Source organism: Lupinus angustifolius, chromosome LG01, assembly GCF_001865875.1.
Source record: "Lupinus angustifolius cultivar Tanjil chromosome LG01, LupAngTanjil_v1.0, whole genome shotgun sequence".
Taxonomy (NCBI): Eukaryota; Viridiplantae; Streptophyta; class Magnoliopsida; order Fabales; family Fabaceae; genus Lupinus; species Lupinus angustifolius.
The window spans coordinates 35,707,313-35,732,539 of record NC_032009.1 but is presented as its reverse complement, the minus strand read 5'-3'; the positions used below and the strand labels follow the sequence as shown (position 1 = coordinate 35,732,539).

Genomic DNA, 25,227 nt, shown 5'->3' with positions numbered 1-25,227 from the left:
GGTAAATAGGCCAGATAAAATTGGGTGTTCACAGTATGTTTACGAGTCGAGTTTTGAAGAGGAAGAAAATGACATGAAATGAAAGACTTTGGAGTTATATCATTAGTGTATTTCATGACTTCAAACCTTCATTTTCCTTCCAAAATTCAACTCCCAGACAAACTATTTTACAATCTATTATAATGCTTAATAAAATTGCAAGCCAGAGGACTAGTACCATATAACATATAAACACATTTAGGAACAACTAATACAGATTCACAAAGAGTTACATGATTTTATAGAGACATATTACTTATTACAAACATGATAATAAGCAAGTAGATTAAAACATAGAAATATTATTCTCCAAAGAATAAACCATTGAAATGTTTCATATAAAGTGCTATAATTAATTTAGAACTCAAGCAACATGATTAATCTTCAATGGCCTAAACCCATGTTGAAGACTTGCTTCCCAAACTTTGTGAATGGTAAACATGTTATCTCCACACTCATTAACATTCCAACCTTCTAGGGCATGCAATATTCCAGCCACACGCCATGCACTCATCACTCTTCTTGGTAGCCAATCCTGAAATATTTTGAATTTCATTTATTCAATTATCAAAGTTTAGTATAAAAAAGGACAAAACTTAAATAATGTTTTTATAGTTATTTGTGAGTTTATTCCCCGATGAGAACAATATTGGAAAGTTAGTCTCACATCGCCTAACTCATTGTCCTTAGAATGATTTAAATACCCATTGGACTACTCATCTCTTTACTAATTAATTTTGAGATAAAATCTTAATGAAAAAAACTGATAATGGAGCTTTGATTAGATGTCGAATTATTTATCCATAAATTATGTCATTTGTTATGGTTGAAAAACAACACCATAAACACTTATGGAATAGTACTATTCCTATAAAAAATGAGAAAAAAAATATATACACCAACAATGTATAGGTTTTAAATATTGTTATTATATCATTCATCATTCACGTTTCATTATCATTGACTCTTAAAAAATATATAAATAAATGATAAATGATATACTTATTGTGTATAAATCATTACACTCATAGTGTATCGATATATTACACTACTATACAAAATTTGATGAAAGCATAATGAAAAGTAAAATGGAAGTAGTAATTATTACCTCACAAGAGTGGACATTGACTAAAGAAGGAGGAGTTATCATTGCTGGAGTGGTGTGATAAAAGCAATCTTTGCGTAGTTTCTTAGGAGGGAATTGTGTCAAAGGTATGAACATTGATCCTTTTGGTGCCTTTTTTTGTTCATCCTCGTTAAATTCGTCTCCAACTAACCATATCTGTAAATTTAATATATACATTTGTGTGATGAATCTGCTTATTATTTCATACTATACAAATCTTCTCCTAAGAAATATAGGAAATATAAACAAATTAAATTGCATGTGTCAAAAATTGTCAATATTACAATGGATACACTAATAGTTATTTGATTATTTTGAAGTTTAATCCATAGATGAAATAAAAGTATTATTAGCCTTTAGTTAAACCATATTTATGAAAACCCTACTATACTAATCGGGTCAACTGAAAAACGGATGAATCAGTTTTCAATATGATATAACATAATAATTATGTCAATCGTGCTATTATACCAGTTAAAATCAACTAAAATTAATCAAAAATAGTCAATCGACCAGTTTTCATTTAAATCGCTATGGTAAAATTTTATTTAAAATTATAATTTTTTTTTATTAAAATGACTTAATTTTTATAAAATTTAATTGAAGAGAATCAAGTACACAATTATTACATATGTTGATACCTCTAATACATTATATATCACCAAATCTAACAAATGGTTAAAATCAAACTAATCAAAGTATATATCTTATTTTTTAAACATTAACATTATTAGTATAATACGAGGAGAAATTCGTTTACGCTCAAGTTTCGTTTATACTAATTCATTCAATCTCAGCCATTCATTTTCTTAAATCTAACGGACCAAATAGGTGACTGCAATAAATAATGAGAGCGAAAAAGAAAATTCTTAAATAACTTATTGCATTTACTCATTTGGTCCATTAGATTTAAGAAAATGAATAGTTGAGATTGAGTGTAATTAGTGTAAACAAAATTTAGGTGTAAACTATATATATATATATATATATATAATTTTATATAGTAGTTTAATTAGTAAATTCCTTGTTGAAATATTAATAATAGGAAAATAACATTCCACTTATAGGAAGTAGGGCCCACTTATTGAATAGAAAAATTACAAAATTAATTACTCTATCAAAACATTTGTTATTATTAATATATTGGAATTTGCCACTAAATTTGTTTACAAAAGAAACAATAAATAGTATAAATAAATGATTAGAAGGATGTACCTTTGTAGTATATGAGCCAGGGAAAACTAAATTCTTTTTGGACTCAGAAGAGAGCCTTGATTGAAGATAGGCATAATCATCATTATACATAGTTGTAATCTGAAAAAAAAAATTGATCATGAAAACCCTTTTTCATGTATTAGATAATCACCCTTTTATATAACTATGATTATAATATCTATCCATTATTAGTGTAAAGATTTAAATACAGTCATTTACCATTTTTTAAAAGTCAATAATAATTAAATATAAATAGTAAATGATACGTGTAAAAAACTCTTATAATATCTTTTTCGGTATAAATAATAGTAACTTCCCAATTAAAATAAAACATACATTACCTTAGTACCCCTTTCACATAAAGCATTGGCAATGGCAAATGAAACCTTAGTAAGTTTACTACATAGAAGCACTTCAGAAGTTTCTTTGGGAATAGTATTGAGAACAATAGCCACAACTAAGCTACTTCCATCTACAATCTTTATCTTAAGCTGAGGATAGTTCTTTATGTAAAGTTCACCATTTTTGTTAAGCTTTTCTCCCTGCATCCATTGAATTTTAATATATGCTTTCAGTTAAAATCATTAATTCAATTGCTAGGGTAAAGAATCAGATCGTATCATTCACTATTTATTTATATTATTTTATTTAAAAGTCACTATTAATTAAACATGAATGATAGATGATGAAGTGATAATATAAAAAACTCTTACATTATTAATGCATATGTATTTTTTCTCTTCTATAAATATTAGTTTGCATTTATGCCAAACTAACATTTTATACATTTTCTAATAAAATTAGTGAAGAAAAAATAATGCTTCAGAATTTTTTTTTGCTTAACATCAGTATAAGGGTAGAGAATAAGAAACTGAAAAATAAAATAAAATAAAATATAGTAAGTTTATTAAATAATAATATATTTAACATAGGGATAAATCTAGGACGACAATAATGAATGCACTTGCCTAACAAAGTCTCAGTATTTATTTATATCATATATATTTTAGATTTTTGTGCCTACAATTCTATGAATAAATTACTTATAAAGGGTATTCAAAATTTAGAAATTGTAAAATTTTAGTTTTATTTAGAACATTTCCAAAGTCTAGTTTAAAGCAATAACTTTTACAGTTTTACATCATTCATTCCTTAGATACATAAATCTTTGTATTGCCACTGCAACTCAAAATGTGTGGGTCCATCAAACTAATAGTTGGATATTTTCAATGTTTTATTTCCCATTTCCATGATGAGTATTTGAATCTCACCCATAATAAATATTATCATACTAATATTTGCCGATAAAAAAAATAGCGGAACTAGAAATAAATATCATGAAAATGTACATATATAATAAGAGAACTTGCCTGATTTAAAAGGCCTAGACTTAAAACTTTAACTTTGCTCATCTCTGCTTGAAGTATTGCTTCTTCTATATATTTATTTAATGTCTCCCTTTGCCATTTAAAGAGGTACTGTAAAACAAAAGTATAAAAGTGAAACAATATTATTCATATAGGAGTTAATTTTTCTCCCACAATTAAAAAATGAAAAAAATAAATAGCCCAAAATCTTACTTGTACATGAAATCTTGGTATAACCCATGATTGAAAATTGAAGTTTTTGAAAGTATTTCTCTCCACAACAAAAGTTTGACCATAAAACCAAGTCATAAGAACACTCCAAAGAGTGAATGGCCACATAAAATAATGGTAGAAATTTGAAGATAATAATGGTCTTGATGCAAATGAAGCAAATCCCAATCTTAGATGATAAACAGATTCAGGGGTTGTAAGATGTGTTAGGTGTACAACATCAATTGAATCTTCTTCTTTTTTTAATGATATTTCATATGTTGTGTCTGTGTTCTTGTCCATGGTTCCATAAATGTAGTCATAAATTGGCATGAAAAGTGAGTAGTTTGTTCGAAATTGAGTATGATGCAATGAGTGGAACCTGACAAATTAAAAACTTAATTACTCAATCACATAAATAATAATAAAAGTTTAGAGGGATGAAAAGATTTCAGTGTATTAATACTATTAATTTGTATTATTGTGTAAATATAAGCCATGTATAATAAGATAATACTCTTTTACTATTCCTGCATACACTTTTTTCTCTAAAATTAATACATCTAATAATTGGTAATAATGGACTAATGGTAAAAAAAGTACAATAAATTAAAGATCTATTGTCCAAAATTTCATCTGAGACAATATCTCACTCAATGATCATGAAGTAAAAAACAACAATAATAATAATAATAAATGTGTAAATTTTTAACTAATATGATATATTTTTATTGATGTAGAATAGTGTATAAGATATAATTTAGGAGGAAATCTTTTCTTATATATGTGGAGTGGGCTACTAACACAATACTTATTCAAGGAAATCCACATTTTCATCCTACTCTTTTTATGTTTTGTTATTTAAAGTTAATACATATAATTTCAAACTTATTAAATAATATTATATTTTAATTAAATATATTTATTTACTTTTTAAGAAAGGATAAAAAATAAAATTGGTTAATAATATATAATTATTCGATGATACTATAATTGAAAAAAATGATTAAACCTTGAAATTGTAAATCAACTAAAAACAAATTAAAAAACTAAAACAGCAAAGAAAAAAAGAATGAACAAGGTAGATTCTATAGATTTTTATTTAACTATATTACTAAAATTTGAGTAATAATTAAGAGTTAGGAAGGAACTTACGATGGTGTATACATGATATACTTTAGGAAGGGAAATATTGTGAAAATGAAATTTGGAATGAACTCAAAGTTGCAATGACCCATGTTGTTCATGAAGTCAATGTATGCAAGATAACCAGCAAATGATGCTATTGAAGCTGTTTGTGTAATAATTGTTGTATATAATGGAATTGCAAATAGCACAAAATAAGCTATATGTTCTGCAAATGGATGGATCACAGCTGCAAAATTCAACAAATCAATTATTAATTAATTGCATGCATGCAAAACATATGTTATTTAATTTAAGGTAAGAAATGACAATAATTAATATGAATTGTTAAATTTTATTTGAATAATTAAGATTAAAATATAAATGTATATGACATTTTTAAGTGATCATATGAATAATAACTAACTTTTAATTTTAACTATACATGTATGATTGTATATTTGTTATTTACACAATTTTTATATGAGAATTGTTTTCACTTAAGTTACTGAATGTTTAATTTTTTCCCTATATTTTTGGGGTTTTGCTATTTAGTCAAACAATTAAAGCTAGAATAATGGCAATTACTTCTTGTATCTACTCAGAAAGCATTACATGTGCCATGTTGAAATAGGTGTAACATCCTTTATTTTGTTCTCATGCCACAAAATGTATTTCTAAATGATAAAGTAAGCCCTTGAATCTTTATCTTTTATTTTTATTTTATTTTATTTTAACAATAGGGAGTAATTCGACACCTGTCTTCAACCATTAATTAATAGGATCATGTGAGGATATGGAAAATAATAATAATAATCAATTGTAGGAGTATAAAATGTATTATGTAGTCCTTATTATAAGACACTCCCAAATAAATTGCAAATACCATAGAGTCTAAATTATCTTTGGTACCTGAGAGTTTAATGCTAAAATATAAAATATGAGGAGAAATGAGACTATTAACTTTAAAAATCATTTTAGTGAAAAAAATAATAAGCATTATATATTTATTTGTGTTAGTGTCACAATCTCCTCATATTAATAGACCCTAGAAATGAGATTTTCAATACTGAAGGATACATATTCAATAAAAGTAGTTATTTTTCTTGATTTTCTAGAAAAATAATATATGATTATAATCTTACCGTAATTTAGTATTGCTCATAAAAATGATCAATGTTTTATAAAATTTGTTTTATAATAAGGACGAAATGAAGCAATTATTGGAGACAAGTTTACCAAGCTTAACTATCATAAACAAACAAAATATAAGTTTCTTTTCAAATGAAAATGGGTGTAAAATGGAATAAAAATAGATACATTCATGTTAAACAAGTGTTGGTAAAGTATGAAAAAAGTGAAACATAATGGAGAGAAAAGAAAAGTTACATGTAATAGGTTCAGTAACAATGGAAGAATGGTGATGAGAGTGGTATCTAGAATAGAGAAAATGGTGATGAAGTGCTCTATGTAACCAATAATAAAGAAACTCTACTGGTCCAGCATGCAATAAAGTAGTGATAATAACACCATTTGTTCTCCATATTGGTAAGTAGCAACTCTCTCGAATTGTCATATGACCTATATAAAATATGAGCCCATTGAACAATATTTGATCATCCCTGCAAAATTATAATTATTTTCATCTCAAAACCGATTGACAAAAATAGTAGTTCAACAAATATTTATATTATTCCCGAGACAATAAGATATCTGTTGTGAGACTTGCTTCACAACATGCATCCCTCCACAAAAGCCTATCAAACTAGGTAAATGATTACCTTTGACCCATTATTAAATGACATCTTTTGGTATATGACAACCGGAAAAAAGTTGAATTATGATTCTAATACCATGTTAAATTTTCATCTCAAAACTAATTGACAATGAGAGAAGTAGTACAACGAGTATTTAAATCATTCACGAGACATTAAGGTAAGCAATGTGAGACTTACTGTAAGGACCCCAAATAATCCTTCTAAATCTACCACGGATCGTGGATAATTATGAAAATGTGATTCATGAGGCCTATTAATTGAGGTATATACAACAACATCGCAACCACAATTGCAATATATATAACGATATTACGATCACAATTGTCGTTACTAGAAAGAAATTACAGTGAGAAGAATAAAAAAATCACAAATGAAGTAGTTACCAATTGCTTTCTCGATCAACTTGTTCAAACTCAATGCCCTTATCAACAATTCTGTTCCTACCTTTGGCAGTTCTATATCGAGAAAGAGTGATCCAAATTTGGTCATGTAACATTCTCACCATCATATATGGGAATATTAGGAAGTAACTAAGGTCCTTTTCCTTTGGATCATTCACTATGAAAGAGTAGGTGCTGTGTACAACCCATGGTGCCAAAATTACCCACTTCATCCATTCCATACATACAATTATACACATGTATATTTACAAAAAATGTTAGTATGCTACATATAATATATATATAGAAACTAATGTATGATTATAGTAAATATTGTACTCTACTTGCTACAAATGAGTGGAAAAAAGAAATGATATATTCTCTTACTAAATTCTTTTAGATGAAAGAAATATATGTCAGTTGTAAACCAATTATTAATAAAATATATTATTTTTGTGACATATATCATATTTAATGTGGATAAAAGGTTTTAGTAGGAGAATATATTATTTTATGGAAAAAAAACTAAGAAGATGAAATATTAAACAATAGAGATGAAGCCTTAGAAAAATATGAGAAAATTAAAAGATGGAACCTTAAAACTCCCAAGAGGCTTCCATGGCCAATTAGTGAGTATGCCAGGTTTGGACGCCATTTTTAATTGTAGGTATGAAAATGAAGATTTGTTTGCATAATGTTGGAACCAGGTAGTGCTCTATATATAAGAAATAATTATGAAGTAGTTGAGATATTTTTAAATAGGCCATATAAATAACTATATTAAAAATAAAATATGATAGTAATATTTGGATTGTTATAGTCTCATGTTGTCATCACACTAATAAATAATTTGTCTTACAAGTGTATAAAGTTACCATTATTCCATATAGAATGAAAATCTAGTTCTAGATCAATTTCATATTCTATAATTAATTAGTTATCAGAGAAGAGAAGAGAGGTACTCAACTTATATCTATCTCTGTATAGAAAGAGAAGTAACACATCAATTTGTAGAGGGAATAAAAATTCTCAACAATACCTTTAATTAACTATTTTCTTTCTTTTTTATCAACCAAAGTGAATTATACTAAAATCATAACAATGGGTGTCCTAACACATAAGCAAATTTACAAGTAATATATATATATATATATATATAAAACTTGAGAAATAAGAAGGATTACATGTAATTGAATCTATAGGAAGGTAGACCTAATCTAATCTATTTCTAGATTAGGTAGCATAAGATATGATAAATACAATATGATGTACTTTATAGGGAAGATTATTGAACAATACCAAAATAATAAGCTATCATATGTGATTTCAAATGTTTGAAATATATTAAGGGTCATGTTTACTAAATTTAAGGAAGAATAGACTAACTAATAATTGGTAAATTATCTACCTTATGCTATGTTTACATATTCTATTATTCTATTTTTAATATCATGATATTATTTTTTAGTAATTTTATTCTGAATGGTTAATGTTGTGTTTTTCAGGTGTATATCTATCTTAAAAGATGAAGTATCAGTTACAAGATTTTTTGTTAATTAGCACGATTGAATTGTTATTTTAAGCTCTCTTGAATAGTAAATCTTGGGTAATGTATGTGTTCTTTGCCCAACTACCCTTTAACATTTGCATGTGTTAGTATCGGTGGATTATTATGGAATAAGGATATGTTATCCTAAACTGTGTCATAAATTATATCTTGGACTAATGAAAATATATTATGTCAACTAAAAAATTAAATATTTATCATTTTTTCAATTTTTGTTTCAATATTATTGATCTATGATATGATTTATGATATAATTTGAGATAACCAATGTACACTTTCCACACGTCCTTTGGAGACCCTTTTATTAAATGTCTCAACCTATGAATATTTCTTCACAATTAACCTCTCTAGGCTTTAACTACGCAAAATCAAGTTTCTTCTTTTTCATGTGTTTGCGTTTCGTCCAAGTCTTTCATCTCTTGAATGAGTGGATGGAGATTCTTAAAATTCAATGCTTTTAAATAATTAGTGAACTAGCCAACTAGGTTTACTAATTAATAGTTTTTTCAAAATTGAATAGTTATAAATTACATATTGTTTTTTTTTTAAATTATGACATGTGATTAATAGTTTTATTTTCAATTTAAGTGGCAATTAGTATTAATTATTTTTCAAAAACAATGTTCTATGAAATGCATTACAATTAAATTATAAAAAATGTTTTAGTTAAAGATGTGATATCAAAGGACGATGGGACAAGTACGCTCCACATGGTCCATAAATAATGATTAATGAGAAGCCCAATTTTTCATTTACATAAGTAATTTCCAATTTGGCATATTTTATTATTATATAAAAAAAATTCATTCATGCATCACATGTTAACTCTCGTGTTTGTTAATTTGGTGATTATAGAAATCATTGCATTATATTATTATGGACAAAACATGAAATCACTCGGGATGTATTAAAAATGTGACAAAAAATAAAATAAAATGTGCTCGACTCCAACCCTAAAAAGAAAAAATTATAGATGAGCAAAAAAAGAAAATATGTAACGTTCTCACAATTTTCGTCCTTTTTAAGATGAAATATTAGTGTAAATTATTTTATATAATTAACTTTTTATATAATAAATACTCATTTTTTGTCCTAATGATTTGCTTTAAATTCTTATTTTCATTTAATTTTAATGTACAAAATTTATCGATTTTCTTATGATAGATAAGCAAACTCATCTTTGTCCGTGCAAGGAATAGAAAATTTGAGTATCGTCCATGGTTACTAAAAAAGAATATATAGGGACTCATTTACCTAATAATAAAATAAATTAGTGTTTTGAATGAAAAATTATCAATTTGGAGTAAATAATCACAGTTATATCATAATCACTGATTACTAATTTCATAAGTAAAACAAATATGCAAATGAGTAGATAATAGTGATGCACCTAGAAATAGTCTTCCAACAAGTATATTTTTGAAGAGGATGTGATTAAGGGAAACATTTTGCTCAAATTTTATCTTGTTGGGAATATTAATTAACCGAATAAATTTTATGATAAATTCAAATTATGAATGATTAATTACTAGTATATTCTATCTTATAAGACAAAGACTATAAGATTTCTTTCATCACCCTTTTTAAAATGTACTTTATATTTTCTATGCAACATTTACTTTCTTTTCACATTTGTCCATATTAACTTTTTTTTATATCTAATTTTTCTAGTTTTCAATAAGACTATTAATTAAATGAGAGTAAGATTATAAACACATAAAAATTCTAAAAAATCAAGAAAATCTATTTTTATTTGCATATAAAACTTAGTTATAAATACGATTAAAAGTATAAAGTATAAACCAATAGTCATAGAGGATTGATAAGACAAAATGATTAGGTTTCTTACTTAAATTAGGTATATTAAGTAAATGAAATGATTAATCATATTAAGTTCTAATTATGAATGGTTAATTAATGATATATAAAATTAACATAATACATTCTAAATTAGGTTCTTTTAAATAATAAAATTTCGAGTGTATAATGAAAAAAGATTAAAAATTGGTTTTTTTGTACAACTACAGGTATCCCTTACCAAAAACTAATCTCTTTCGAAGTTTGCAGTTGTCACTTTCAATAAATGTCGTATATAAGAATCAAACTTTCGTATTATATCAGTAAACTAATATCTTCTTGATACTAAAAATTGTTTTGACAAAAAACAATAATAGTTCAGTGGTTTTAAGGAAACTTAGTTCAAACTTGAATCAATTTCCAGGCCAGGTGGACGAATTCTGACCAATTATCATATTTGATTTTTCAATTTTCTAAAACATTACTCAATCTATTTTCATAGCTTTTCTATTTATCGACATCCTCCCTAGTATTTGGTATTCCAGAAAGTGGATAGAGATAATGACATATAGCAGAAAATAACATTAAATTAATATCCAAATTTTAAATTTTATTGTTGAATAAAATAAATTTAAAATTAAGAAAATATATTTCCCCCTTATAATTTTACTACCGATTTCTTTTCGGAGAAGATTTTAATTCTTGTTATTTATCATTGTTAATTAAAAGCATTTCTTCTTTCTCTTGAATAAAAATAAAGTAATACATATGAAAACGAGATAATATTCTAAAAGTATAAAATCTTTACAGAAATATTAAACTTTTTCTTATATGGTAAACTAAAGGCAAAATAGTTGATTTGCTACTTTATCTTTTGGGGTATATAATGCTATAACATTTAATGCAATTTTTAATGGATCACCTATTTTGTAGAATATGTACTTTAATACTAAAGTTTTTTATGTTATCTTGTTCATTCACAGTTTTTTCTGCATATCCTTGATGCTAAATCTCACACGTAAGCCAAAACGAAATAAAGGTTATTTATTAAGATTTATATTTTATAAATATTATTACTATATAATATAATAACTCCCAACAACCAACTAACCAATACCAGCAAATTTGTTGATTTTTGTTGTTTTTGAAAGGTAGATTCTTCTTGAACTGGGCCACGTCTACTTAACCACTTGTCTTATTTCATTTCACTTGTTCCTGTGCATTTTATACATAAATGCATCTACCACCAAAAAAATAGATATTGTTTTCTCTGTTTAATTCCTACATTAAAATGTTATTGGTGTTTTTGAAATATTTAATCACCATCGTTTTAGTCATCCAATTTTTTTCTATTACTTAAATCTATAAAAAATTAAATGAGCTTTGTAACGGGCATGGACAAGTCCTCTACGGATGATCTGTGATCAAAACCTAACAATCGACTAATGTAGAGAAAGGACAAAATTGTTTGGACATAAGTCAAAGGATAATACATGGGACCACAAGCCTCTCTCATTCATTTGTTACGCCGCCTAAATAGCACAGATCTATGCCACAATCACGCATGCCACTTGCATCATGTAACACCTTCTACTAGGTGATAAAGACATGCCTAAAATTATCCATAGAATACGGACATGCTAGAGCTACCCGACATAGATAAAACAACTCATACTTGTCTAGGTCTGACACGACAAGACATATGTTCAGTCATGCCAACAACATCTACTAGAAAATATTTTATGTCATTCTTCTCAAAGCCGCCATCCAGATTCAGAAGCGGAAGCGGACAGAGTTTACTGAAGAGGCTTTCATCTACGGCCTCCCTAATTTAATTTATGCTATATTCCTTTCATTAGGGAAGTTGCCTAGCTCACCGGGCCGTGAGCGCGGTGGGAACGGGCTTCCCAAAAAGCCAGCCCCGGGCCGGGGTCGGCATAGAATGAAGGGGACGACCCTAATGTTGTATTGGCAAAGCTTCTTGGGTTGACATCTAATACTCTCTATTGATCTTGCATTTAATTCTCTACACACATATCTCTCTCATTTATTAACTTCAGTGTCGAAATATCTTTTCAGGTACCAACTCAAGCGCTCCCATACATAACTTAGGCGATATTCAAAAGATCTCTTGCTCGAAACTTACCCGCCCAACCGGCTACTTCCATACTAAAGAACAAGCTTCATGTTCATCTCTAAGATTGACATGACATCCATATGAAATGTTACATAAGACATCTGAAATATCATGTTAGTGAAAAAGATGAACCTTCTGTTAGTGTGATGTTCTAGTAGGGATGACAATTGTATCCGTACCTGTGGGTACATATCAATAATTCTCGCCCAGTTCCATATTTTTTGAAAAGTAGGTAGATGAGATTGAAGATTTTTAAATCCATTATTGAATGGATCCGAGTAATGAGATATCCAGACCTACAATTCCTATATATATATATATGTAGATACATGTAAATATATATGTATGTATATACATGTAAATATATATGTATGTATAGATATGTATATATATCGAGGGAGCAACTCATGTGAAAACACGAACGAGCATTGATTCAAGTTGTACATGCTTGATTCCCCTTAAGCAAGGTCTCGGGTTCGAGTCTTAAGGATGGAAAAAATGCCTGCTGGGAGAGTTAGTCCCACATACATATGGATGTTCTCAGCTCGGACATGATTGCCTCCAGTGCGAAGATACATGTGGGAAACCAAAAACAAAACTTATGTCAAAACAAATCTCATATTAAAATTGTGAGACCAATAAATTTGGATCTTATGAGTAATAGTAGATGATTAGGATTAAAAATTAGTTATTTGTCATTTGATAATTATGTGCATGTATATTTTAATTTTAATCATTCAAATATAATTAATGGTCCATATTAACTGTTATCTTTATCATAATAGCGTATTGCTCTCACATGAGTCGCTCCATATATAAACATATTTTCCATCATAATTGTGATATTATGTTGTTAAGCACTATGTTATAATTAGGAAGTTATTTATTTTTAAGTGATAATTTAAAGTTATATGATTTTACTTTAATTATGTTTTGTGATTTTTACCATATTTTTTTTTATTTTTTAATTATCTAAAACAACACATATTATTATAAGAAACATATGTACAAATATATAAGTTATTCACGATTTTTAAATATTTTCTAAATTTTAGAATACCTGTGAATTTGCTACTAAGTACCATACAGATAGACCCAATAAATACCTACACAGGTTTAGGTCATAAAATAAGAGAACAGGACTGGTCCAGATACTGCACTACCCGAATTATCCATACACATTATCATTCCTATGTTTTCAAAAATCCAAATAAGATTTGTAATCTGATTGTATTAATTGTGCTTGCTAAAAGTTGGTGCAACTTCTTAAATTCTCCATGGCTGAAAAGGAAAGTATCTTAATGAGAAGTAAAAATATTGAATCCGGATCCTCTATGAAGGGTCCAATATCAGTACTAGATGAGATGATGACATATGGTATTTATAATTTTTGAATGATTTAGATTTTAAATTTTTAATTAAACATTCTTTTTAAATTACTAAATTAATCTGGGCTTTATATTCCTGAAATGGACTTTCCAGTACCGGAGAAGATTCTAACTCAAAATTATTATATAATCGACATGAGTGGATGGAATTCAAGTCACTATGTAATAACTGGTTGAGTCAGACATGTTATGAACAAGTGTCAAGTTGTGCGCTAAGAATGGAGTTAATAACTTGAGATAGTGATAGTGGTGGATGATCTCAACTATACATATTTTAGTGGTTCAATCACTTATTTCTTGTTATCACTAGTCACATAAATGTGACTTGTTAACATTCTTGTTATAAATAGAATAAATGGATTAATAAATATAAATGGATACTAACCCATATATAATTATGAACCCCTTAGAGAATATAGCTACAAAGACCACAGTTATATGAACCAAATCATTATCAATTTCCCCACCTTTCCATGGCTTAATAATTAACAAGATATGGTGCATGAAATGGTCCAAACAACGTGTTAATAAGGGATATGTTGCATGATGTGGTCCAAACAATTTGATGGAAAATAAACAGATATTCCAAATGCCATAGCTAAATTCACAATTCAGTGGTAAGTGATGGACACTTTCTACATGCTTGTCATAAAAAGCTCAATTGAGATTAGTATCAAGGGAATAGTATTTCTTCTAGCTGAGACTAATTTAGTTGGAATTTGTTAGTTATTAAAGGCAAAGTTATTAAGAAATAACATCTTCGTTTACCAGGATAAATATTTTTATCATTGATTTCTCAAATGTAGACAATATAAACACATTTTTCTCTAGAGTTTTACTCAATACTTCTCTAGGCACCTTATATTATCATAGGTCTTCTCAAAGTCAGTGGAAACATGCACAATTCTTTTCGGATTCCTTCAGTACCTCTCCATCAATCGTCGTAGCAAGTATATCATCTCCATGGTCGATCTCCCCATCATAATACCAAATTGATTTTCACTAATATACATCTTTCTTCTCAATCTCTACTCAATTATCATATCTCATAACGCCATGCATGAGCTTAATAACCCCTATAATTTTCAGAGTTTTGCATATCACTCTTGTTTTTATACATTATCTGACTCAATCGCTTTGTCATTCTACACCCTTTTTAAATTTTCTTTCACCTCCGATTATCTTTCGAATTTAATGATAAAATTTATAATGGATCCTCCCTTTTCCTGTTTTGTCTATCAAAAGATAAGGACATTAATGCCCATTCTAAGCATCATCAACGTAAAATTAACAAAACCTTTTTATTTAATATTAATACTTGTTTAAATATTACATTAAAATTTATGTTGATCTTTAAAAGAAAATAAGTTGAAGGATCTACCACATTTTTGGTCTACGGCAACACCTCCATCTTTAACGGTTTTAAAACTGTGGTCTAAAAGTATAATGAGACACAATTTTAAAACTGTTGCCTATTAATTATATTGGACCATGGTTTTTGATATTGTTGCCGTAATTATTCTCAAAATTGTGGCCTAATGTACTTTAAGACTACGGTTTCAGAACTGTTGCCTATTGATGCAATTGTTCTAAAAACCGTTGCCTATTTCACTTTAAGACCACAATTTGATAACCGTGGCCTATTATCATTCTCTTTGACATTGGTTTTTCTATCCATAGTTATATAATTTATAAAAAAAAACCATGGTCTTATGATTTTATTAATTTTTGAAAGCCAAACACCATGTTAATTTAAGTAGTTCCACTTCACAAACCTTTTTCTTCACAAATCCTTCAGCTTCTCCTCAACGGTGAAACCATCCCACAACTCTTCATCACCATTATTCATTACGTCCTTCCTTCTGAGGACCACATTATCTAGAAGCTTCTCCTTCCGAGTTTATTTCCACGTTTTTCATCACCAGGACACTAACTCTTCATCACCATTTTGTGACTTGTTCTTGTTCTTCATTCCATTCAACAAGTCACTTTTTCGTTCATTCGGTTTTTCTTCACTTGTTCTTTCATTTTCATTCACTTGTTCATTCGTTTTTCTTCTCATTTCCCTAATTCGAGATTGCATAACAAATATTCGTTTATCATAGAAGCCATGCTCTAAGAAATACGTGTATACCATGCCTTGATATTGAAATTCTACTGAATTTTTTTATTTTTTTATTAATGTGAGCAATGGCAACGGTTTTAAAGTGTTGTATAAACTATTATAGGCAACAGTTTTAGGTGTTACTTATGACCACGACTTTATAACCGTTCTGTAAACTATCATAGACATCGATTTTAGGTGTTACTTATGGCAACGGTAAGAAGCCGTAGTCCTTGCAAACTAAATAAACCATTGCCTATGTTAGTTATAAAGGCAACGGTTTTTTGTCCATTGTTGTCTTATGTCAAAAAACCATTGCCAAAACAAAAGGCAACACCTTAGACTACTACAGTTAGAAAACCATTGTCTATAACAAAAACCATGATTTTTTTTATATTAGAACACAGTTTTGAACAATCATCATAATAATCTTTTTAACATGCCACTATATATTTAATTGTCAAGGTCTTTATTCTTTCTTCAAATCAAATATTACTTTTAGTAGAATTGTAATAAGGTTTATGTAGCCAACCATAAAATATGTAATATGAATAACAACAATATAGAGAATGACAATTTTCAGAAAGAATGTTTTTTTTATATAAAAGCCAATTTCAATTTCTATAATCTCCTTATTCCATATTCACGAGGATCATGTAATTGAAGTTGCCATTGTATTAACATATGAAGTTGAATAAGAAACAAAGCTATATTTATCAAAATTAAAGAAGCACCCCTTCAAATTGCAAGTAACTACTGGATTGATTGGATTTGTCCTAGAACAATTGATTCTAAGCCTTTATTTGAGATGAATTTCATACTAATATTGGGTTTATCGTAAAGAAAGTTTTATAGAAATAATATAAAAAGTGACAAATTACTTATCCTGATGAACCATATATCGATATCGTGTACTAGGTAACTATTGCTCCTAGCACCCATGCAATTTTTTTATTCAACCCCAAGTGGAAGAATCTTGAACAAGATAAACATTCATATCAATGCATTTTATGTTTATTGTTATTACCAAAACAGTTTTTTCTTAACTAAATCAGCATGCATGAAATAGTGTAAGAGTTTACCAGTTATGAAAGAAGAATGTATTAATTCAATCTGCAACTTTTTAGATTAAAAAATCAACAACTTTCCTCTTATTTGTTACATAGATTCCAAATATCTGTTCCAAAAGAAAGAACTTAATTTTATTTGTTATCATGTTCTTGATACATTGAAAGACCAAAGAAAACACAAAGAAATAAAAAGTTTTTGGAATTTTTTCCATTAACAAAGTAGGGTAACCAACAAAAATATTCACTAATTACATATAGTTTAATTTCTAGGACTAAGTTATATAAAGCTTGTCACTCTTAAAACAGTAATTATATTTTTTTTCAACTCCTAGTCTCAAACCAATTTTTTACACATTATTATAACAATAAGAACAATGCGTTTATCCCATTAGTTGTGATCAGCTATACGCATTGAATGACGCTATAATACTCTATCATAAATTATATTTATCAACAAAATATTGATCATTTCGCCTATGGTTTTTTTATCTCCTTTTACGACTAGAAATTTTTACACATTGTTAATGATGTATAAATTCATGGTTAATCATGCATATTGGTTAACTGTTAACCTTGTAATAATGTAGTTGTAGATGATAATTTTGTAATCTTTTAAACCCTTTTCTCATGGAGAATTGCATAGTGATGCATATAAAGGGATTTTGGGCCTCATGTGAGGTAGTATTGTTATAATATGTTGGGCTTTTGAGCCCAATAACACAACAAATCATACAAACAAGTCCAAGAGTGTCATCCATCCCCCATTAGATTTGAAGACTATGTTATGGGACAAGGATCCTCTATCTCATAATTTTATTGTCCTAATATCCTTAACCAATCAAATTTTATAAAATTATATTAAAATATTAATTTCTGTTTTATGATTTTTCTTTTTTATTGAATGTGACTTTTTAATTAATTTGGGATACAAAGTAAAACATGAATGAAGACATGTAATCCTATTCCTATGTTATGTAATGAAGTGGTAGAAACAATTTTATTAATGGTAATATTTAATGTTTATATTAATTGGACTTGGTAGTAGTTGGCCCGTAACTCAATATTTCAAATACTATTTTGCCAATATCACTAATGAATCATATTATGCTAACATTAATGTTGCCATAAATAGTTTACTTGGAGTTGATTCAAACACCATCAAGCAAGGCAAAGCTAAGGGTCAGAAATATTGTGTCCAGGCACAAGGGAAATGTGCACATGCCAGGAACCAGGCCAAAAATTGGTGCGCCAAGTTTGGCACATGCTCTATTTCTGATCGAGTCAAGGTACGAGGATGTCCAAGCCAATTTTACACACCCGGTCAGAGCTTGTGCATTATGACCGAGACATATAGTTTGCCTGCCTTAGTCAAGGCCAAGGCCATACAACAGGCCAAACATGATTCCTCGGTCACGACCAAAAATCTGTTGCAAACTAAATTCTCGATCAAGGCCAAATTCACTCCTTCGGTTAGAGTCAGGGTCACGCACCAGACCAAGTTAGATTCCTCGGTCAAGGCCATGTTCCAACTGGGTTTCATGGCTATGCAACATCTCTTGCCAGAGTTGGTTAGCTTACTTGCGATACAAGCAACTCTTTTATTTTTCTGTTTTCTCATAATGTACACGTGCTTTTTGGTTAGTTAATTCGTTATTTTAGTTGTTATTCTCCGTCCTATAAATATGGAGAGTTTGTACTTGCTTTAATCAACCAATTTGATAAAAAAAAGATCTCAAAGTTCATTCTTTATTACTCTTTTTAGTTCACTATTTCTTCTTCTTCTTTAAAGGAAGAATTACCTTTCTTGTTCTTTCTTTTTCATAAGTAACCTAATGTCAATCATTTATATAATATGTTTGATCTTTACAATAAAATATATACTAACAATACTTCTTCCTCTTCCTCTTCATTCTTTAAAAAAAACTAGCCTTGATATAAAAAAAATATCAAGAACCTAGTAGGCTAATACTATAAAACAATCGAGCTCTGAAAGTATTCGAGGTCTATTAATTTTACAATCAATGTCGAAACCATAGTACGCTAAATATAAGACCTCGGTTTAACTTACAATTGATGTCTTATGTCTAGTGGTGTAAGGCTTATTAGATATCAAATGTCCAAAGTTTGATTTTTTGGGAGCGACACTTATCTAGAGAGGTATCCACGAACTCCAAAAGAAATTACTTCATTACAAAAGAATGAGACTAAAAAAAACTCTTTATGGTTCTTTTTTCTCATTCTATGTCTTCACTTTCTCATTCTAGTGTGACTTTGTCTTTGCTTTATTCGTTTCTGTCTCCGCTTTGCACCAATAAGCTTCCTCATTGCTCTGCTATGCACAATGTATCTTATTTACTATGTTTTTATAGGTTGCTGCTATTTGAAGTTGCTTATTTTTGTTAGTGAAAAAAATTGTTGTTAGAAGTTGCTTTTGTCTTTTAGTGGAAAAAATAGTTGTGTGTTATTTGGTTTGTTCGAGAAGATACTGGTGTAGTGTTCATTGGATTTGGAGACTTTGGAATGTTCAAATTTAAGCTACGAAACAATATAGGAATGAAACTTCCAACAACAAATTTATATTTTTAATGAAAATAAATCATATTTTTGCCATTAAAAATAAAGAAAAAATATGTATTTATTTTTTCAGATCTTTGTTCTAATAGATGGTATTTTCTCATCTTTAAGGAACTAATCTCTTCCTTTCAATAGGCTTTTATGCAATATCATACAGGTCGACTAAGTTACATATTAATAATCATAACCCCAAATTTTATTTGAACCAAATCCAATGAGATAGAATGTCTGAATTTTACAAATTCTCATTTTTCTTTGAGTTTTGTGAAAATACTAATAGCTTAATATCTTTAGACATTAGTAATATTAGTATTTTCACAAAATTTGAAAAAAAAAAGATAATAAAACAATATTAAGAACATGTGATCTCGGCCCGTATCTTACATGAACTATCTTCCCTATGAAAGATATTAAAATGAGAGACGGAAGGTAAAAGTGACAATGGTTAGTCATCATGAATGAAAAGCTAAATAACGCGTAGAAGAAACGCGTCATTTTAAACGAATCACGAAATCATAAGTATAATAATAACTATTATAATTGTTCACCTAATATTTATTTTAAACGAATCACGAAAACCGTGGAGTTTAGTTCCAATATTTATTTTTAGCATTCTTCAACTTTTGCAAAATTTTAGACAACGCTGTTACAGTTTTCAATCTAGTAAGTATCATCATCATCCTTAATATTACTTTTATTTGTTTTTTGTTTCCAAATTTTGATAATTGTTTCATGTTTTTTTTTGTTGGAAAATTTCAAAATCTTTGGAACCATGGTCAATTTGGGTTTCCATGTTTTTTGGATTGGATCAATTATGATCTTTGTTTTTTCTTTGATTTTTCATTACCCTTTTGTTTGATCATTCTACAAGAGATATGGGTTTGTTTAAAAATTGAATCTTTTATTTATTTATTTTCTTGATATGCTGTTTAGATTAATGAATTAAGAATTTGTCACAAATAAAAAAAAGTGATTTTGGTGATTAAAAAAGCACTTCTGTTCTGGCACTTATATGCTTATTTGATTCGGATTTTACCAGAAAAAACTGAAATTTAGCTTTTATGAGAAGGCATATTTTTAGCTTCTTCAAATCACCTGTTTTAACTTTTAATCCTAAACAACTATCACCAAAGTTGATGAATATATATATATATACAGGGAATAACTCAAGTGTCTCGGTTCTCATATAAGAACTGCAAGACAATAAATCTGTAAGATATGATCAATTATGATCGATTAAGATTAAAAGTTAGTTATTAATCACATGAAAGTCATATGCATGTATCATACCCCTTTTGCTGTAATGTTGTGGCAGAAAACATAGGTTTCAAACATAGTTGCATAAGTGTACAATTACATTCTGTCTCTCTGTAAACTACATGATCTATTCAAGAACTCGTCTAGGAAATAATACAGCTTGCAAGTTGTTTTCAACTTGTTGGTACCTAAGTTACATGATATAAGGTACGGGTTCGGGTACTGGCTCTCGTACCAGTTCGTCACTTTTTATCTTATTATTATACCACTTTCTTTATGATGAATGGTGGAAATGTTTTGATAACATTGGTATAAGTATGAAAATCTTGAAGAAAATCATTGAGCAGGTTCCATTTATTGATGTTATTTTATTTGGTAACATTTCATAATTTAGATTTTGTTTTTCTTGTATTGATAAATTTTAGATTGAATTAACATGGGAAATGGAAAAGACAAGCATGATGAGTCCAATGAGAGAGGTCTCTTTTCACATATGACTGGCTATGGCTATCCATCAGCACCTCCCTATCCATATCCTCCTCCACCCGGATCATACCCGGCCGCAGGATATCCGCCACCAGGAGGCTACCCTCCAACAGCATATCCACCTCCGGGAGGGTATCCACATGGTGGTTATCCTCCTTCGGGATATCCACATGCAGGAGGGTATCCACATGCTGGTTATCCTCATTCGGGATATCCTCCAGCGGGAGGGTATCCACCATCTGGTTACCCACATTCCGGGTATCATCACCAACCATCTGCATACCCTCCCTCACATGGCTACCCAGGTGCATATCCTTCAGGTACAGTTAACTATCCAAATTTGTTATGGAGAATTAGAGATTATTATATGATTATGTTTGGAATTGAAATATTACTTTCCAATATCCTCTGTTTTGTCCCACTAGATTGAATCAATCCTATTGGGTTCTATCAAAAATTCAATTTCAGAAAAATCATTTAGATCAAGGTTTTTGTTACTATCTTAATGGTTTTTCCTAATACTTTTTTGCTTGATTGTGTAATTATTAGGATAGAGATAGATTATCTCCTATTATTTTGTACTATGTTTTAGGTAAAATATTTTTCCTTATTCTATATAATGTATATCACTGTCATGTTATATTTTTTCAAGTGGTTTTAAACTATAAATCAAGCCTTACAGAGTAAATTATTGCTCATACTTTAGAATAGTTCTAAAATTGAAGAGGGTTATGATTTAATTTCAATGTGCATTGTGGTACTGACTTCTTTGTTATACAGGGCATGGGGTTGGTATGGGAGGAGGATTGTTAGCCGGGGGAGTCGCGGCTGCAGCGGCCGCATATGGGGCTCACCATCTGACACATGGTGGCGGTCATCATTACGGTTACGGACACGGCCATTACTTCGGCCATGGAAAGTTTAAGCATGGTAAATTTGGCAAGCGCTGGAAACATGGTAGGTTTGGACATGGAAAGTTTAAGCATGGTTGGAAATGATGAAGTAGCCAATGTATCAAATACATAATTATATGATTATCTATCATGTGGTGTCCAATTTCTTTGGAACAAATATCGTCACTTCTATAACTTAATTATTGTAGCCACTAAGTTATTGAGTTTAAGCCAGCAACAATGAAACACATAGTCATATAGATGATTCTATCATGTGGATTAACCCTCTCAACAATGATTTCCATATTTATCATCTTTCCCTTGCTTGCTTTGTTTCAATTTGATGTAAAAAAAATGGAGTTCTTCAATTCCTGATATGAAAATAGGAAATAAAATTGAAAATCATTAGGTGTTAGTTTCTCATTAAGATAGGTGTTAGTGTCTCATCTAAGTTTTCAAGAGTCACAATGAGATAATTTGTATATTATGAGAGCCTTCAAACACAGGAGAGTTTTATTGTTATCGGGGCATTGGAAAAGTGAAGAGTAATAAGTGAAACACTACGTCTTGAACCAAAAGATTAATGCATTAGACCAGATATAAACTATTGCACTCCTCCCCTCATATCCAATATGAGACTTTACACTTGAATAAACCTCACATTAGACCAGATTGCAACCAGGAAACCTCTAATCATCGGAGAGTCTCATTATTATCAGGGCATGTGAAAAGTCACAAGTAAAATACCCGACTCCCGAACCTGGATATAAAAAATCCAAAGCCCAATGTAATTGGGCTAAAATATTTTTTTGCATTTTTTACCATAAAATGTAGTGGCGACTCTAAGAAAGTCGTGCGACCGAAAATCAGAGCACGACATATAACTATTAAAGTTCACGTGTTAAAGATTGTAGACATGTATATGTTTGTAATAAAAGTGACTCAAGTAAGAATAACTTTTAATATAAGAAATAAGAATAATTAATATGCATCATTGTATATTATTTGAATTATCAAGATTGAAAGATAAACACACATAACATTTTTAAGTGATCATGTGACTATTAACTGAGGGAGTCATAAGGTGGTCTATTGGTGAAGAGGGGGGACTTAAGGAATGTAGTGCAAGAGGTTGTGAGTTCGAGTCCCGTCAATCCACCATCAACAAAAATGTGAGTTATAAGGTAGTTTGATGGTTAGGGTGAAGGAGGTTGATGATAGAGTCTCACCCACAATAAAATACTAACAATTATCAATAAAAAAATGTGACTATTAACTAACTTTTAATATATATTTTTATCATTAAAGAAATTTATTAATAATGAAATAAAGGAATTAGGAGAACAAGTGGTGTTCATATCCATACAACCTCGAGAATTAACAAAGAATGAGATAGTTTGAAGGATGCCACACCCACTCTATGTAAGACTAAGAGAAATTATGGAAGCGGGCGACTCAAAGAATAAAAAAAATACGGTCCATCATCTCATGCATGTGAAACTGCGACTTCTCAAAGATGATTTTGTTCCTAATATGTCAAAGAGTTCAAATAGTTACAAATCAAAGAGACATCCACATTTGTCTTTCTTGTTCCCCAACCAAATCATACTCTCATGCATTGAGAAGTTAGTCATAACATCATTATGTCTAATGGATGTAAGATCAAATGTAGAATATAGACTTTGCCACACTTTGTAGGATGTTGAGCAAGTAAAAAGCAAGTGGTTTGAAGATTCATCATGTTCCCCACATAGAGTACATTGATGATGGTCATTTTCTCCTAATGCACCTCTCTTATCTAGATTCACTTTTTTGGGGTACTCTATCCAAGGAAAGTTTCCACACTAAACATTTCATTTTTTAGGAGCATTGCTTACTCTTTTAAAGAAATTAAAGTTATTGCTTCCATGTTTATTCTGCAACACTTGATATGCATTTCTGACTGAATAGTAATCCTTTTATTATGAATCTATATCCAACCATCTACATTATCTTGTATAGGAAGAGATACTTGAAGAATTTTTAAGATTTCTTCATATTCCTCTTTCTCTCATTCAAACAAGCTCCTTCTCCATTATAGTTTCCATCTCCAAATCCCATGATTTTATTCCCCAAGGAGTTTATGGTTTCACCTATTTCCAGAGCCACTTGAAATAATACTAAAAAAGAGTTTTTAGGGGTTCTCCCCCACCCATAAACTTGTCAATAACTTAATAGAAATTTCAGAACCTAACTTCCTACAAATACCTGCTAACAACCAATTACAACCCACATTTTTCCTGCATTGACTAAGATTACCTAAATCTCTCCACCAAGATGAACCTCTCTTAAAGCACTCAAATTCAACATCTCTTCCACTCCTTAGAAACTCATCCCCATATCTAGGACTTAAAACTTTAAACCATAGCGAACCTTTCTATCTTAACAATCTCCATTTTCCTAAAAGTGATAAATTGAACAAAAATAAGTTTTTAACCTCCAGCTCACCTTCCCCTTTAGGCCTACACAACTTCTTCCAACTCATCCAATGTATAAATTTTCTATCTTACCCTTTCCCCAAATGAATCTTGGAGCTTTAAATAAAGGAAGGTAATAAATAGGTAGGAAACATGATATTGATTTTAGGAGAGTTACCCTGCCACCAAAGGAGATGAGCTTTTGTTTCCACAAGGAGAGTCTTCTTCTAAAAGTATCAATGATAGGAGACCAACTGG

General features: G+C 29.4%; 2 protein-coding genes across 5 annotated transcripts; one reads left to right on the top strand and one right to left on the bottom strand.

The window, feature by feature from the left end:
- On the bottom strand, nucleotides 231–7,933 carry LOC109363612 (protein ECERIFERUM 1-like). The gene is made up of 10 exons (XM_019609865.1): nucleotides 7,836–7,933; nucleotides 7,244–7,467; nucleotides 6,472–6,704; nucleotides 5,113–5,332; nucleotides 3,961–4,339; nucleotides 3,751–3,858; nucleotides 2,722–2,922; nucleotides 2,381–2,479; nucleotides 1,148–1,321; nucleotides 231–574 (listed from the first exon to the last, which is right to left on the bottom strand). The coding sequence occupies exons 1-10, from the start codon at nucleotides 7,893–7,895 to the stop codon at nucleotides 404–406; spliced, it is 1,869 nt and encodes a 622-aa protein (XP_019465410.1). The 5' UTR covers nucleotides 7,896–7,933; the 3' UTR covers nucleotides 231–403.
- On the top strand, nucleotides 953–22,626 carry LOC109363622 (glycine-rich protein A3-like). Of its 4 annotated transcripts, XM_019609882.1 has the most exons (5): nucleotides 953–963; nucleotides 1,933–1,936; nucleotides 4,406–4,411; nucleotides 21,560–21,940; nucleotides 22,401–22,626. In XM_019609882.1, exons 4-5 carry the CDS (start codon nucleotides 21,571–21,573, stop codon nucleotides 22,616–22,618), a joined length of 588 nt encoding a protein of 195 aa, XP_019465427.1. In that variant the 5' UTR covers nucleotides 953–963; nucleotides 1,933–1,936; nucleotides 4,406–4,411; nucleotides 21,560–21,570; the 3' UTR covers nucleotides 22,619–22,626. The 4 variants fall into 4 exon arrangements, with proteins under 4 accessions (XP_019465427.1, XP_019465433.1, XP_019465424.1 ...); XM_019609888.1 differs by lacking the exons at nucleotides 953–963; nucleotides 1,933–1,936; nucleotides 4,406–4,411 and adding exons at nucleotides 4,414–4,432; nucleotides 5,909–5,910; XM_019609873.1 differs by lacking the exons at nucleotides 953–963; nucleotides 1,933–1,936; nucleotides 4,406–4,411 and adding exons at nucleotides 20,444–20,537; nucleotides 20,713–20,720 and having other exon boundaries at nucleotides 21,555–21,940.